Source organism: Saccoglossus kowalevskii, chromosome 3 (genome assembly GCF_978046115.1).
Source record: "Saccoglossus kowalevskii chromosome 3, keSacKowa6.1, whole genome shotgun sequence".
Taxonomy (NCBI): Eukaryota; Metazoa; Hemichordata; class Enteropneusta; family Harrimaniidae; genus Saccoglossus; species Saccoglossus kowalevskii.
In genome coordinates, this window is record NC_140643.1 from 46,378,262 (window position 1) to 46,395,956 (window position 17,695).

The following is a 17,695-nucleotide window of genomic DNA, read 5'->3' on the forward strand; positions in this document are numbered from 1 at the left end:
TGATTACCAAGTACTATGATTAACTACTACCATTTTCTATATATTATATTTATCGGTCCAAGCAGGTTTCATCGATTTTATTATTTATAGTTACTATTTGCGTGTTAGGATTGGTGATTTCGCAATCTCCGATTGCAGCCAATCATTCACCACCGAACGCCGAACACCACGTGACAAACGGCCATTTTGTTCGCCGGCTTCTACCCGTCACAGTACCGGTAAGTTGAGGCTCGTAAATTGACTGACCTGCATAATTTGTTTGCAAAATTATCCAAAGTTAATGCAATTCTTTTCCGTATAATACCTTTGTATAATTTGTTTGTTGTTATATTAGTTCACAGAATAATACAACATGTTATCTTCGCTTTTTGACACCGCAAGGAAGAGTCCATTTGCCAGCCCATTTCAGGCACATTGTGAAGGTCCACGTTCGTCCACACAATCCACGGATGTCGTGCCGGCGAGAACGATATCGGCCGCCACGGTCGCTGAAGGTTCGTATTTAAACGGAAAAATTGTACTCAATTATTTGTTAGACGTTTAGTTTTCGTGTAATAGCAGACAATGGGATTGTATCGTAGTTGAAATCAGACTCGCCGGGCCCTGTCAGTCTACTACTAGGAAACTACTACGTGCGCACGTAACGTTGGTGACATTATGGTTTGTAGGTCAAGGTATAAAGGGATGTGATAATGTAGTAATGCTAATCCTGTATGAGCTAAGTTAGATTCTAATTTTCGAGAAAGCTCATCCATCGCAATATTACAAGACTCTTTTCACGGTCACTTCCAACTTGAACTCTATTTGAACTTCAGCTGCTGGAGAGAGTGCAGTGAAAGGTATAATATTTAGCAGTCCCAATCGTCTATTCTTGAACCTTTTTTGTAAACGTAAACGTTCCAGCGGCTAACATTTTCGCCAAAGTTTCGCCACAAAATGTAAATTACATTCAGGGAGAGGTTTGTTTTGTGCTATGGAACTGTGGGATATTGTTTCATAACTTTAGTCTCATTTATAATTTAAATTTTGTGAGTAACTTTGTCATAGTAGGCTTGTACTTGTTTGCTCCCTCAGGTGAAAAAAAAGGCAGAATTCTTCAAATTCTTGATAAGCGAAAGATGCCTTCAAATAAATATCAAAATAAACTGGGGTTACAAAACTTGTTAATCTTGAAATGGTGATTTCATGATGGTAATTTGTCAAACAGCTTAGACATGCTTCATGTCAGGAAATTCCTCTGTTGAAAGTCGTATTAAAGTGACCAACATTGAATTCAATGATTAATAATTTGCATCTTTTACTCAGCACCTTTATCTTTATAAATATTTATAAATTTTAATGAGGCCTAAAAAAAAAGGTGTGTTTCAGGTAACGAGCTAGAAAAAAATAGGTAGGGTAGGTCAGATTTCTTTTTTTTTTATTAATCTTTTTTTTTTTGCATTCAAACAATTTCGACAAGTTGAAATACAATTTGCTGAAAAAATATAATTAGCATGATTATATCTGGGTCTTTATTCAATACCCAAATATTATTTGAATTTATATTTTGAGATGATAAATCTTTCTATTGGTCAAAATTGCTGACATGGGCAACTGATATTAGTTACATTTGTAGTTTCAAATTAATGACACCACCAAGATATCAAGTATCATACTCAATGGATCTTGTTGATCTCAGAATTCAAAAACAGCCATTGAGGACAATTGTTGATATCTAGTTCAACTGAGGCCAACTAAATAGAATGTGAAAAGACAAGTTTCAAAGATGTTCAAGTTTTATTCAAGTTTCCATGTCCAATGTTCATTTATTTATAGGGTCTCGTGCAGCATGGGAGATACCCTTCACTGGTGCATGCAGCTCATCTTTCCTTGATACAAAATGTATACCTGCTGCATTCTTCACGTCCGAACTGTAAACAAATATTAAATTGACCTACAACTTGCAAGTGTGTTATTAGGATATAAACAATACATAATTATGCTATTCTAATTTTTTACAGTTGTATAAAATCAATTAAAAAAAGACTATTTATAACATTTATTGCTATAAAACACACCGTTTTTACATTAAAATAAAGTTTGCAAATATATATAGGTACACATAAATACGTCAAATTCCCGGAATAACGAAGCCTACTTAATCTTATAATTGGACAAAATAATTTGTAGGCACTTTATATTAAAATTTAATGGATTGTCAAATTCAGTTACAAATTAAAAGTAACTCATTTATATTTCCTGAATACAGGTAAAAAATAAATACCGAACGTTATTTATAAGAGCGCCATAGTTTATACACGTACTTTGAGGTTTTGATCAATGGTAGAGACTTTTTCTTAGTCGAAGCAGACATCAGTACAACATGTACTTAGAATGGATTGTTCGTCTCTGGCGATGCGGGTTCTGTGTATTTATTAAGTCCTGAACACATCGTGCTGTCCGGCTCAGGGACACAAGTGAACTTTATGAATTTAGTCCCAAATGAATTGACAACGCTCGGCACGGGCGATTTGAACATCGAGTCCGTGTTTCAGATTTTTGTTCACGGCCCATGTTCGTTCTCTGCTAACGCAAACTCACAGAACGATTGTCCCGTACATGCGTACAAATCTTCTAAATCCTCAAAAGTTTCAGTTGTTAGAGAAATAAACGACCTCGATGTCCGAACATTGTGCTTTGAACATTTTTTGTCGCACAAACGACTGCCGCACTTGCACTGGAGGCGGCCATTTTGGAATCTAAAAATAGGTAAAATGGTGGCACGTGATGTGGTATGCGATCGCTGATTGGCTAAAAGACGCATCATCGACCACACATTTCCAAACACCATCGGAAGTCGGGACGAGACGAAACGTCATCAAATAGCAAGTTTTTTTTTTTTTTTTTTTAAATTTAAACTGTGTAATAAATTAAAATTTTGTATATGTTGAAAAAAAAATTAGGATCAGGACGTATTTTTAGGTAGGGTCGGGTTACCGGAAACACACCACTTTTTTTTTTAGGCCTGACCGAATTCAACCTGCCAAATCAACTCATTTGAAAAAGTTTCAATGTTATTCAATCAGCCAATAGAATAGAGGTTACTTGGCCATGTTACTGAATTATAGTACACATAGAAGAGCCTAGATGTTAAAGCTCCACAATTATTGTATTAAATTTCATCTGTTTCCCCCATTTGTGTGTACTTCACATGGGGCAGTTATCGAACACTGTGCTGTGACAACTTTGGCATTTTAAATACTAAATAACAAATGATGTGGAATAGCAGTGTTACTAATATTAGCATCTTCTTCTTTATCAGGTGATAGTTGTGAATTTGGTAGTGGCACATTTTTTGCATATTGTGGTTTAGGAGGCATTTTAAGTTGTGGTATCACCCACACTGCCATTGTACCATTGGATTTAGTGAAATGTAGAATTCAGGTAAGTAACATTTCTCTTCAAAGCTGTGCCAAAAAATCTTCAATTGAGTGCCATAAAATATCCTCTTTTTAGCTCCACTGTTGACTTTGTCGAGCGGAGCTTATCATACGAGTGATTGTCAGTCGTCGTCCGTGTCAATGTTTTACTTTTTCGACTTCTTCTTGAAAACTACAAGCCTGAATGCTTTGATACTTGGTGTATATGTACCTTGGGTAGACCTCTCTCAGATTTGTTCATTTTGTAATGATATCTTTAATTCTCTAATTTTGGTGAATATTTTTGTCATTTTTGGTAAGTGATATTTTCGACTTCTTGTCTAATTGCTTTGATATTACATATATACGTACAATCTGATTAAAATCTGATCTAGTGTACAGGCTTTAATTATTTTGGCTATAAACTTATTTTAATTTTATTTTATATTACTTTTGTTATTAATGCCTTTTTATTTTATTATTTTACTTTGATTTTGATTTCGTGTTTTTTTTTTTAATTCCGCCCTACATACATCTGATCCGACGCCTATGTAAGTCCTGTTCAAATCTTGCGTAAGTAACAGCCAATCACAGCCCCCCTTTAATAATGTACAAAATGTTGATACAATTTGATGAATATTTACAGCCTACGGCTTTAATACAGTGGACGATTTTGGCCCGATTGTCAACAAAACATCACTCATTTCCAGGGCAAGCGACTGGAAAAAAACACCGGTGTTAGGTCGAACCGGTAGAAAACAAAATCATCACTCCCAGAATAACTACGCAAAATAACGATCTAAACTGGAACCATTGGAGCCACAATATTAACATATAATGACTTTCGTTGCATTTGACAATGATAAACTTACCGAAAAGCAGTGTTATTCTCGGTCGCTAACGTCGGTATAATCCGCCACGACTCTGCCCGGTGACGTCATCATGTGCGCTATAGAAGGTCTGGTTCGATGACTAAAATCGTCGATAGTGCGTCTCGTTGAAATCTTGTTACATAGGCATCGGGTCAGATGTAGGTAGGGCGGAATTAAAAAAAATCACCAATTCAAAATCAAAGTAAAATAATAAAATAAAAAGGCATTAATAACAAATATAAGTTTATAGCCAAAATAATAATTGCCCGTACACTACATCAGATTTTAATCAGATTGATATACGTACTACATGTGGACTTCTTTCAGATTTGTCCCGTTGCTTTTTATATATATTGTTCATTTTCTAATGATGTATATCTTCAGTTCCTTAATTGTAATGTGCATGGCTAACTGCGGAGCTATCTCAGCCGAGAGGCTGCTTGTTAAATTTGCTGTAGAAATTGTTATGAACTCTTAATATTACAAGTGTTCATTTATTATTAGAATTATAGTGAAGCTTGTTGTATTTAAATGACCTCATCAATACCTTCATAGTCAATAACTTAGGCTCATCTCTGTTCTTCCTATTTTTATTCCAGGTTGATCCAGGGAAGTATGGCAACATCATTAATGGGTTCAGAGTGACGTTGAGGGAAGAAAATCTGCGAGCACTTGGCAAAGGGTGGGCACCTACTTGTATTGGCTACTCCATGCAAGGTCTTTGTAAATTTGGATTATATGAAGTATTTAAACTGAAATACAGTGAGCTGATAGGGGAAGTAAGTCAGTTTGATTGTAGTGTTTATTTTAATTTGGATGCATAAATGATACAATGCACTTGATTAGTTCTTCTAAGTGCTACTAAAAACAGAAGAGAAAGAAGTAAAATTACCATGTGCCTCTACAAATTCTGCGTATTTTGCTTAGAGCTGTATTGCCAGTATTAAAGTGGAAACCCTCGTCATACAATGGCCTGGTGAATCACTTCATAACTAAGTAGTCATCACACATTTGTCATTGATTAGATCATGTGAAATTTCAGTTTATGCATATTAATTACCTTTTCAATGATTGACTAGCCATAAGCAAGGTCTGCCCTCAACACTTTCGACTGATTCACTAGTTACTGGTAATCCTTAGATTTCCAGTCCTAACATTGTAGACTGCATATAGCTTTTGAACACCATAGCCATAACATTGATTTGGGCTTTCAACAAATTGTTGCCAAAAATGTAACTTTCGCATTAAAAAACTAATACTAGATTGTCTGGAAAATGCTTTGTTATTGTGTCAGTGTTCTTTAAATACACGTCAAGTTTTAGGATTGTTTGAATGTATTAGCCAGTTCACACACTGAGAAGCTGATCTGCATGAATATTTAAATCGTAAACAGAATTCTTGTATATTTATAGGAGTTGTCTTATTCATGGCGTACAACACTTTATTTGGCTGCTAGTGCTTCAGCTGAGTTCTTTGCTGATATTGCACTGGCCCCGATGGAGGCTGTGAAAGTACGAATGCAAACTCAGCCTGGCTTTGCAAACACACTTCGAGAAGCGTTCCCTAAAATAATGAATGGTGAAGGTGTCAGAGGGTAAGTTATTAAATAATGCTTTTGAATACATGAATTGAACATTGTTTTGGATAAACCAAACATCCTCTGAAACAGAAAACATTTCTCTTTTCTACCATATGTGGTGCATCTCGTTAGTACACAAAAAGTAGGGTGCAGTTTGCAATGATAAAATGTTTGTCTTTCTCTTGAGTGATTCAATCCGAAATATTTCTCTAATTATTCAAGTTTGAAAACTGTAATTTAGCAAGACAAATTATTATAGAATCCATGGTCCATACATATGGATTATTCTGTCAAGGACTATCTAGCTGTAATTCATACTATGATAGATTTGAAACTTAATAATAGTGAGACAATATTGGTCACATGTGTTTACTGTAAATAAATTTAACCACTTTTCAAACAAGTTTTTTAGAATACAAAAAATGACCTCATGAACTGGTAATCTCAAAAACATTAGATGGCATAATTTGTCAAAAAAGCAAAATTTCCATCAAAACACAATCGCTTTCAATGTTTTGTGACCAACCAAAACTGATCAAGAAAATGAATAAGTTGGCACCCTATATATGATTTGTATATTTATTGCACAAATATTCAAAATAATCTACATTCATCAAAGCGGTGAAAAAAGTTCAGTACCCTTTTTACCACCACTTTACATGCAGCAAAATCAATACCAACTAATCATATTTCAACTTCGATAACTAAAAATTTGCTTTCGGGAATGCGTTTTTAAAAAGATTGTCAGTATTTAGAAGCTGTCTGCATTACCATGCGGTATTCTGTCCTATGCATCACGTTCCATCGCTAAAACCATCACAATTCTGTAATTAGTCAAACCTTTAGAACCCAACAAACATGCTAAATAAATTAAGTGGTTGAATTTTTATAGTTTTTACAGTACATTTCATTCTGCAATCTAGTAAAGGGTTCAATGAATGGTTTATGCCAAAAGATGTGATGTTTTGCCTGGAAGCAGTATGGAATGCTGAGCAAAAATTACCCTATAGTAGTGTGATCATATTGCATTGTTTTTAAGAGTCTTGCTGCACCCATTCCATTCTTCAGTGTATTATTGTACATTCAGATTCAACCTCAATTTGCCTTGTGTAGATTTTACAAGGGACTGCCGCCCCTATGGATGAGACAGATTCCATACACAATGATGAAATTCTCGTGTTTTGAAAGAACTGTTGAAGCTTTGTACAAATATTGTGTGCCGAAGCCAAGGAGTGACTGTTCAAAAGGGGAGCAGTTGGTTGTGACATTTGCTGCTGGTTATATCGGTAAGTAAGCTATAAATAGCAAGCATTGTTTTCTGTCATTGTAATAGACTGAAAGTTTGTTTGCGGTGCAGCCTTCTTCATTGTGAGCTGTGCCTTACATGGTGAGAAAAGAAATTTGAGCAGATTAAAAAACAAACATTTAAGAACAAAAAATTAAGAAAATATTTAAGATGCTTGCAGTTATTAAATGCTGTATTTGCTCTATTAGAAGCACATGTGTTAACTTTATGACTCCAATACCTTCACAGGGTCCATAGCGTTTTGAAAATCCTTTGAAAGTCTTTAGATTTTTTTGAGATCTGGATCTTTTGAGTAGTCTTTAAATTAGAGGGGAAAAATGAAAAAAAAAAAATTTGAAGTCTTCAAATTTCTTCATAGTTATTGATTCATTTTAGAAAGGCCTGTTTTCTCCAGGGAACTACCACATCCTCAGAACTTTGATGAGCTTTAGTGGAAAAGTCTTTGAAATAATTTGGCTCTTGGTGCTATGGACCCTGCTTCAGCATACGAGAATTCTTTCTAAGCTTCCTTTGATTTTTCTTGTAATGTGAAAAACCTGTGGCCCCTTGATAGTTCAGTGTTCTCCCCAGGATCAGAGGCAAGCATGGTGGACTAATTTGCATACTAATTTGCATATTTTTCAGCATTCACTCACAAAAACAAACATACAAGACAGTAGTAAAATGTACGACAAGAGACTCTTTACATTACATAATACTTTACATAATATACCATAGTTTGACAAGATCGTCATTTAATACGAACTGTTAAACTTAGTCTAAACTAATCCTCCTTGACTTTGCTGTGCTCCAAACATTGGCTGCCTTACTGTAAAATCTTGGGTAGCTGGGCCTTCTGCACTTGAGTATAACAGATCACTAAGAATCTTCTGAGACAACTATTTCTAACTACAACTTCTCTGCTCTTGTGTGTAAAATCCGACTTAGAATGCGATGTAACACTGTCCTTTCTCGTAGACGTGCATGGGACTTTGTTCCATACAGAAGACCCATTCTGCGCAATCATGTTGTGTTTTGAGCATAAACTGCACAACATTTCTAGTGAGAAAAATGAAAAATAAAAAAAAAAACACAATGAGGATTGAGGTCCAAATAAATGTTAACATAACAATTGAATTGTGCCACGGCCAGGGACCCAATGCCGTATGAATAGCATACAGTCTGCAAAACATGTTGTTTACGTGTTGGTTTTGTCAGGTCAATGACAAGGAGACTCAGGAAGTTTGAGGAAAATAAACATGAGGTCAATATTCAATTAAAATGTAACGATAGAATTATGTATACAAATCGGGATTCCATCGATCATAGCTCGTGGCAATAGCTGCTGTTGTTCGCAAGACGTCGACAGGCCGCCATCTTGGAAATACCCACACAGGTCAACATGTGACCAGAAGATTACAAAAAAATTAGATTTTTTTTTTGTTTGGACAAATGATAACATTACACGTACCTATGAAGATATCCATAAATAATCTAAAAAAAGTTGACAGTAACGAGTGATGTTTTTTTTATGCCTTTACCAGCCTCGCGTTTTAGCCGGGCGGCATCACCTTTTTTCCTTTGCATGTTTTGTCATATAGCATCTTGGTGTTCAACTATTTGCAACTTGAGTGACAACTTGTTCCCCATTGACAGCGTCCGTACTTCACACGTGTTTAACAATGGGACTGTTCAATTCGTCCCAGCAAGTTCAAACCGCCGTGGCGTTGACACTTGTAGACGGTGATAATTAATGTAGTGCTACGTGTGAGTGGGTCAAATGGATGTAAACAATGCATCCTGTTGGATGCATGTCCATGACGATTTGTTTCAAAATCTGGTCAAGGATGGCCAATTGACAGCTATCTGACTTTTAGGCCTTGCTACTATATTTCCACCATATTTATTCGTATTTGGCACATACATCATACATATCAGTGTGTTTCATAATCAGATCAAAGTTGGCCGAATAACTGCTGTTTTTATTTTTGGCCATATTACTACTACCCGGAACACGTGTTTTACAATCTGTTGTATGCGCCACTTGGAAATCAAGTTTCAAGGACACGCTCGCGACAACCCCTCAGCTTTAATATGACGAGCACAAAGAGAACTTTCAAAAATTTAACAGGGACTGTGTCATTTTCAATGACTTAACTTCATTTTTATGTAACATGATGTATCAAATATTTAAATGACAATGATTACTCTGTAGCATTTTGTCTTCAGTTGTAATTATTGGTATGTTGCAGGTATGTTGAATATTGCATACAACTTAATTGAGTTTATTATTTCATTTTAATTTTATAGCTGGTGTATTCTGTGCCATTGTATCTCATCCTGCTGACACTGTTGTATCTAAACTGAATCAAGATACTGGCAGTACTCCAATTGAAGTTGCAAAGAAACTTGGAATGAAAGGTGAGTAGTTCTGTGGGCTTTTTTTGTTGTCTTCCAGTTGCCAAACACACTTCCTTAGATCCACTCTTGGGACGATTACTTAATCATCCAGCAACACTTTCGTTGTTTCATCAAGAGTGCTTGAGTCATTGGTGTGTGATATAAATATACCTGCATTGTTGGCCCAATTACTCATTGCCTACATGTGTTATCACTGACTTGATTGTCTTTGACATCACAGGTTACCTTTGTGCTACGAGTTTTTAGCTGGTGATGTGGACAAAGTGTGGTTGAAGTGGTTTATTTTTAGTGAAAGTTGTATTTCAAGAGCATTCATAAAGCTTTATTGGGGCTTGGCTAGATTATGCAAAATATGAATATGAACACAGATCATTCAGTGTTATTGGAGTATTGTATTTATATTGTGAAATATTTAATGGTCTGAATTTGTGCTTTTCAGTGTGTTCAAACCTTGTCATAATTTTGGCTTCATATTTGATTGTTGCTATTCTAATGCTTTGGAAGTGTTTCAATGCATGACACTTGAGGCGTGAAACAGCCCTGATTTAACTCTTCAGAAATACTGCTCATTGCAGTAATGCAAAATCCTGACAAATCATAGCTACATGCATGTCCCACTATTACCATAAATTCAGATTATCAAATATTTCACAATACATTCTGAAAAATGTACAATACTGTGGTATTCATAGTAAGTTTGAAAATTGCCCTTGCAATGTCACTCTTAATTGGGATGGAGGTGTTGTCATATATTCTATTGATAAATGAATATATTATAAATTCTATACTTCTTTACTTTGTCAACTCTTGCAAGCTGCACTGCACTTTGTGTGCAAGTTATTGTATTTAGACTTGTATTTACAACTTTGTAATATTTCAAATTACAGGACTATGGAATGGTCTTTTCCCACGTATTATCATGATTGGTACCCTGACAGCATTGCAATGGTTCATCTACGATGCTGTCAAGGTCTACTTCCGTATGCCACGACCTCCGCCACCAGAGATGCCTGAAAGTCTTCGTCTGAAGCTTGAAGCCAAGAAACAATAAACTGAATGACTTTGCATTATTGTGTGACCTGCTTTGGGTGTGATAAAAACAAATATTTAAAATGAAGTTTACTGTACAAGAGGTTGACAGAATGCACTAAATTATAAATACTGAAAAGCAAAAACTGTTCTTAGATAAAAAAATTCTTTGTACAAAAAAACAATAAAATATTCTTTTCCCCCTATATATACATTTTTTCCCCAGTACAAATTTTGAAGGACCTATACAATTGTGACTCTCAGAATTTTAAAAGAAACTAGTTTGAAACAAGCTGGGGAAAATTTAAATGGGATATTTTAAACCAAACTAGTGTTCCGTGGCACACAAGTGTTGAAATTCATGTGGAACTATTTAAGACCAATAAAAAAAATTAATATTTTATGTTACTCATTTTTGTGTGAACAATCGATTTTTTTGGGGGGGGGGGTGTTGGCTGGTGAGTACATATTAGCATAGTCTCTGCAAACTACTCTTAGAGTGTTTTCACACAAGTCAGCTGATATACATGTATACTGGTAAGTGATTTAATCTACCAAAATTTTACAATATTGGATAGCCATTTTTAATAGGCCTCGAGACAAGTTGAAAAAAAATGCCAAACTTGAACATTCACAAACTATACATTTTGGCAACACGATTTGGCCAAATTTGTAATCTTAAAGAAAAATCTTAAACTTCTGGAATTGTCTATTGCAAAACAATTTGACAATCATTTTGACAAGTTCCTAGCTAGAGTTCTAAGTGATTTTATTGCAGTCAAAATTGTATCATTTCGAACTGCACACGCATTTTAATTAGGTAAATTGTTGCCAGCAAGTTATTAAAAACATTTTGAGCAATAGTCGGGAGCATTTTCCCCGTGGATTTCTAAGCCGCAGGGCTCTATTTTCTGAAACTTCTAAATTCAAGCAAAAAAATTGGGGGGGGGGGGGGGGGGGTAAGTAGGGATACAGATCTTGATTATTCACCGGAAGTAAATGTGCTGTCGAATCATTGTGGCATGCAAGAGGTCTGTATCGGTGTATGGTCGAAGCCTATACACCAACGGCATCATTTTTAGTTCCTGTTCAGGCACAGCCTGAAAAGGGGACTTTATAATTCTACAGCAGGTATCAGTGAAACTTGGCAGGTTGATGAACAAGTGTCTTCCGATTATGCACGTAATTGTTTTTCAGATCTGAAAATTCCAAGTGGGTCTTTTTCACGATTTTTATCGAAAATTACCTCTCCCGGCAACATTGACAGAACGTCTGCGCATGCTCAGAATAAATTAATTACTGTAAAATACTTTATTTTTGCTTGCAACATTCTTTTGCTATTTTCGCTGAAGGAATGTTTCAGTTAAAATAAAATCCAGCGAATATTCCCTTTTTCCTATATTTTACAGTCAAACTTGTCAAAAATCAATGAAAATAAATTCAATACAAAAAACAGCCAGAAAGTCTTTTCAGCGAATGATAATTCCAGCTGAAATTAAATGTTTTACAGTAGATTAGATCTGTGAGTAATGCTACAGCACGTGATTTCTCCATTGCGTGCAATTTATTATACCCGGTAGTACTGTTTATACATGTATTCTGTTCGGCTCAGTGGTCTCATTCACTAGTTACTACAACTCGGGGAGGGGGGGTGGTCCCTGTGTCGATCATCTTATTCATTATATAATAGTAGGTTGCCTATGATTATATTCGTATTTTTATGTTGTGAGCATTAAACTGTTAGTTGTAATGAAGATTTTGCCGATCTCGTGCGATTCAACATGGTAGCTGTGGAATCATAGCCCTATGTTGCCGACCGCATTATTTACGTGACTGACTCTGGCCGGCCCATATGTTCGACGTACAACAACAAAATTTAAAAAAAGACGTCCAAATGAAATTGTTAGGGGGAAATTCGATTGTAGGTCGCACCAAAGAGCTACGGAACCGCAGCTATTCAACATGGCTGATGTGCAGTGACAACACGTGTATGGACGGTCTGTCGAGTAGTCTGCAACGGACCATGAAATCGCCCGGCGTTTTTTTTATAGTTTTTTTAAATATATTAGGTATTTCATTCACTCCTGGTGCCTAAAAGAGTCTAATTTATATTTTACCATAGTCATTGACACCTATTGTGAATAGCCCGAATGGGTAAGCTTCGTTTTGACAATGAGCTGTTATTTCTGCGAACAATGTTAAATTATTCTTTGAATGTTCAGTTTATATTTTGAAAACAACTAATTTTTTGATTAAAAAAAAATTATGCCGTTTTCCCCGTCAAAATCAAAGCATAAACATCTTGCCAGAACATCGGTAAATCTACTACCGCGTTGCGTTCACCACGAGGTCACTGAACCGTCATTAACATATTTAAATGAGCCACATGTAAATGAGAGCATGGCGGATATCGTATCGCTTTGAGCATTTACATTCGACCGAAATCATTCGTTTACGATGAAACTAAGTTGAATATTACTTCCAATTTATAAAAATTCAACGAATTAAATTTTTGTGCGTTATTATAATCATTACTGAATAATAATCAACAATTGCAATACTTCGAAAACAAGTAAGTTATTCACTTGCGAAACACAGAATGACCAGATTGTGCTACCGTGATCATTCGCTACCGGTACTAACCACTAAGCAATGTGTTTGTATTTATTCGAAACTTCTTTTAGAACATACTTTACTTTTCGTTATCAACAAGATTATAAAAAAAATAATGCATGTTACAGTATGTGAATTTTTTTTTTTTTTTTGGGGGGGGGGATTCAATTCCAACATTTCGCGATGCCTATGAACCAAAGGCCTTTCTCTCTTCTCTGAGTGTGACACCTAAACCAGAGGTTTTATGGTGTATAAACTGGCACTAAATGAAAAGGCTGTTGAACCTTATTCAAATTTATAAGTACATGTTATTATGCATTTCATTATGAAAACTGACTAAATTAAATGTGATCTTATTTTTAATTATGATTATGATTTATATCGGTAATGACGTTTTCATCCAATATTAATTGTGCAATTGTTAAAATGCCTACCTACACATTTATTGTTTTTGTTTCTGTTGCCCTGAAATAGACATTTGTAAAAAGAAAAAAATTAAAAAATCATGCTTCATTAAAATTCAAAAAAAAGATGTAGTCATGTAGCCCCTTCCTGTTACCTGTTTTCAACTTCTTCCAAAGTAAATCTGGCGAAGCCTTGTAATTGCCATACAATCATCTACTGTAGGAAAACTTGTATGTTATTGAAAATCTTTATTTTGTTGTCTGTGAATTAATATAATATTTGAAATGGCGTGATGGTGCAAAATATTCTCAAACAATCAGTCTTCTGATGACACTACACTGCGCATTTATGCACAGTCAGTATCCCAATGCGCGATCACAGCTTACTAAGTGATGATGGTGGTTGAAATGGAAAACTGAATACAAAAATCCAGTAATATCTCAAACGAATTTATGTCTGCTGTGAATGCATGTTTCGTTGCATGAAATAAATAACCCAATTTTATGATAGACAATCTTGTGCCATACAGGGTCAAGTGATTGAGCAATAACAAATGTGATTTTACGTATTAGGTCATTGAATGTATCCAAGAACATGCTACCAATGATCTGAAATTTCAGGAGTGCTCGCTGAAGGTTTATCAATCCTGCGTATTGTCTTGTTCTTTTTCAATCCTGCATTTCAGTTACTAGAATTTATACTAAATAAATAGTTTCTGTTTTTCTTCTAATAATTCGGTCACTCTCAAAAAAACAAGATATTTTTCCATGGTCGAAATGCAAGAAGAATACAAAACTACTGTGATTTCATAGCGATACCTGTAGGGCCATTGTCAATTAGTTTGCCTGATCAACACAGCATTATACATAGGACTGATATTGAATCACGGAGAGTAAAATCTTGTGATACTAATCTCTAGAACCACTCAGATTGGTACATATGTCTTATGAACCCACATGTGTATATCTTTGACTATACTCATTTTAAACTTTTTTTTTACAGTGGTGCTGTGAACTGAATTGAACATGTGAACATGAAGTGTCAGGGACTTTATTGAAATGTTGTACACAAATTTCATAAAATTCTGAATATATCGGTATCTAGAAGTCAAAATTAAATGGTTTAAAGTATTTTATTTCACTGCACTAAAAAGACTTCAAACAATTATTGTTACTTCTCCATTGAAGGTTATGAGCAGACCAACCTTTACTTGCTCTGAAAACATAGCTTTTACAATTTTTTTAAATTGACAGATGTTCTTCTATGTACAATGAATACATTTTAAATAATAAACCTTACTGTGTTAATAACAAATTGTATTTGACAACATAAGAATGATTCTGATGCCCAGTGGTGATGTTGAAACAAACCCAGGTCCTGGCAATATACTAAGACCTGATTAACAAAGAAGTCATGTACATCAAGGTTCACTCAGATTTATGAATGCAGTTTCTTGAGCAAGTATACATGTATGACAAATAGTTTTGTTGCACTTGTGTACTCTGAGATTCTGAACATGGGTCAGTGGAAGTTTTTAGTTGTCAGTACAAAACAAGATCATCTGAAATCACTTTATGATGAATTGTCACCACAAAGAGTACATATTTATTCACCTGTTTGCAGATGTTCCTTGTACAACTTTATAATCAAATAACTGGGACTGTGACATTTCATGTCTTGTTTTGTTTCAATTGTTAGTGGCGCTCGACAGTCTACAAATTTCATGCTGCAATAATGGTGAAGTTGGTTACAAAAGACGAGTCAGCTGTGCAAGAGATAGATGGACATTAGGAACAAATTTTGTTGGGCATTGCTTGACAAGGAAGTGACTTTGACCGTGTGAATTGGGAAGAAAGATGAAAGTGGTAACTGGTGACCCCGGCTACCTTACTTTCAGCTGAAAATTAAAATTCTCATTCTCATCCCAGAATAGTACTTGAGTGAAGTATCAACATGCTTCTGCATTCTTCATAAACTTCGTAACTTCTATGATCACGTTAACGAAAAAACCTGTAGTGGTTTGCTGCATAAAACACTTAAAACAAGTTTTTTTCAATTTTTTTTTCAGCCTGTAATGATAGAATCGGGCAATTTATAACCTTGTTGGCTATAAGCATTTTAGCATAGTTTTACTGAAGACGAATATTTCATTGCTCATGAATATTAATTTATGCAAATGAGACTATTATTTCAACCAATTGTCAATTCCAGCTGGTTGATAAATGTAAATCCAAATCTTGTTGGCTTTTAAAAAAACAGCAGAGAAATATGCATAATTGGTCGAAGGAGCATGACATGATTGGTTGAAATAATAGTCATTCAGTCGAAGTCCTGCACTTTTTGGGCTTCATAATAAAAGTTTACAATTTTGAACCAGATTGTAACCATCGTTATTTTTGTCTTAAACCCTTGTGATTGCAATAACTCAATTGTACTGCAACTGTTGTGTATAGTTTTCAAAATATATGTGAAAACTGGGTTAAAATAATTAAAAAAGATAAAAAGTGCAGAAATGTAGACATTTGAACTGCTGATCATGAGAACCAGGTGTACTGTACACTCCAAGATCTGTTACTTAGATAGCGTAGTAATCAGATTCCTTTTAGTGTTGTACACAATTACAATTTCCTCGCCATAATCATGGGCTGTATATTTTTCTTGCTGAGATGTATTATATTTTGGGATATTCTATATTCCATGTGATTAATGTTTTTATTCTAAAAGGGACTTTGGGATTAATATAGAACATGTATTACCAAGTATAAAATGTTATTATACAAGTATTAATACAGTACCCAACATTTATTCAATTTATATCCTTGTGTACCTGTGATAAACACATAACCATCATACTATTTGTCATTTTTAGTATAATACATTTTCCAGCAAACTTTGATGAGTATTTTTTCACCAACATTGTGAGAGAATTTCCTCTGAAATTTGCTGAGATATGATTGTTGCACTATTTTGGAATTCATCTTGTATTCTATAAAGTGCCTGTGAAATGCCCACCCACACGTTTCCTGTTTTAGATCTGTGTCCCACTGAAATGAACAGTTATTGATTTTGTATCCAAGTAAATTTGAGATAATTCTCATGCTGGCCACCTATCCTGAAATGGTCGACTGTTTCCGGATTTCCAACTCTCGTCGAAGTTAAAATGCGCCACCAAATGCCAATGAGAGGAAGCCATACTCTTGAGCCGTCTTTTTATAACACTGCGTCATTTAAAATATGATATGCATTTTTCGGTCGGCGTTTTTTTTTTTTGAGAGAGAAAGAGTTTTTAGTAGTTTTTTTTCACAACAAACATTTATGATGGTTAAACGTTGTGTTGTGGGCAGGTATAGTTATACAATAGCTATAGTGTAAGTATTAAACATAAAAATTAATATTAATGTACCAATGAATGATTTTAGGCGAGAAAACTGCAGCCATTTCACAGGCGTTTTAAGGGAATGTGAGATTAATACTGCATTTCATAGGTTAATAGGTTCACTTTGTTTTTTAATGGAGACTTCTTAAAAGAAAATTTACCCTTCACCCATTTCGAAAAACCAACCCAAAATTAATGTTTCCATAACAACTGGCCCACATTTCTACCGGAAATTCTTTCCCGTGTCAAGAGCAACCTCTCCCGAAAATGTCACGAGAACCCGTGATCTATAATTACCAAGTTGACAAACAAATGTAAATATGTCAACATTTGTGCATATTATACAGTTTCATACTCGGCCTAGCTGAACGACCTATATGCATTACACCAAAATATGAATGAATATAACAAGTCGTATCATGTATATTCTCAGGAGCGGTCTTCCGGGCATTTTCACCGCCTGGCATCTATCGCGGTGAAAACAAAGTCCGAAAACTTTCAGAAAGCGGTACTTTGGGATGGTTGTTGAGACCACAGTCAGCTTGCATTGGTGTCTCGGGGTGTATCCTTCCACGGTATACACCCAGCGACACCGATGCCAGCTGACTGTGCTTGTGACGTAGCTCCGTCATCAAGTAAACGACATCTGAGGAGGTAATAGGCGAGGACATTAGCGCCCTCCTTGTGTAAATATTGTATTTCCTTTTGTTTTTTCTT

The 17,695-nt window shown here is 35.2% G+C and overlaps 1 protein-coding gene and 1 non-coding gene across 2 annotated transcripts; both read left to right on the plus strand.

The window, feature by feature from the left end:
• The first annotated feature begins 137 nt into the window (after positions 1–137).
• LOC100370578 (solute carrier family 25 member 3-like) lies at positions 138–10,992 on the plus strand. The gene is made up of 8 exons (XM_002739677.3): positions 138–218; positions 335–494; positions 3,302–3,423; positions 4,870–5,049; positions 5,683–5,864; positions 6,963–7,135; positions 9,445–9,555; positions 10,443–10,992. Exons 2-8 carry the CDS (start codon positions 353–355, stop codon positions 10,604–10,606), a joined length of 1,074 nt encoding a protein of 357 aa, XP_002739723.1. The 5' UTR covers positions 138–218; positions 335–352; the 3' UTR covers positions 10,607–10,992.
• LOC144361237 (small nucleolar RNA SNORA53) lies at positions 9,599–9,818 on the plus strand. The gene has a single exon (XR_013422367.1). It is a non-coding gene; the product is annotated as a small nucleolar RNA SNORA53 (small nucleolar RNA).
• Positions 10,993–17,695: the final 6,703 nt, after the last annotated feature.

What these genes read in the sequence shown, in the direction of transcription:
- LOC100370578 (XM_002739677.3), top strand. Translation starts at nt 353, where the DNA reads ATGTTATCTTCGCTTTTTGACACCGCAAGGAAGAGTCCATTTGCCAGC. An exon ending in GGCCGCCACGGTCGCTGAAG is followed by an intron (nt 495 to 3,301) that starts GTTCGTATTTAA and finishes CTTCTTTATCAG; the next exon opens with GTGATAGTTGTGAATTTGGT. An exon ending in TAGTGAAATGTAGAATTCAG is followed by an intron (nt 3,424 to 4,869) that starts GTAAGTAACATT and finishes TTTTTATTCCAG; the next exon opens with GTTGATCCAGGGAAGTATGG.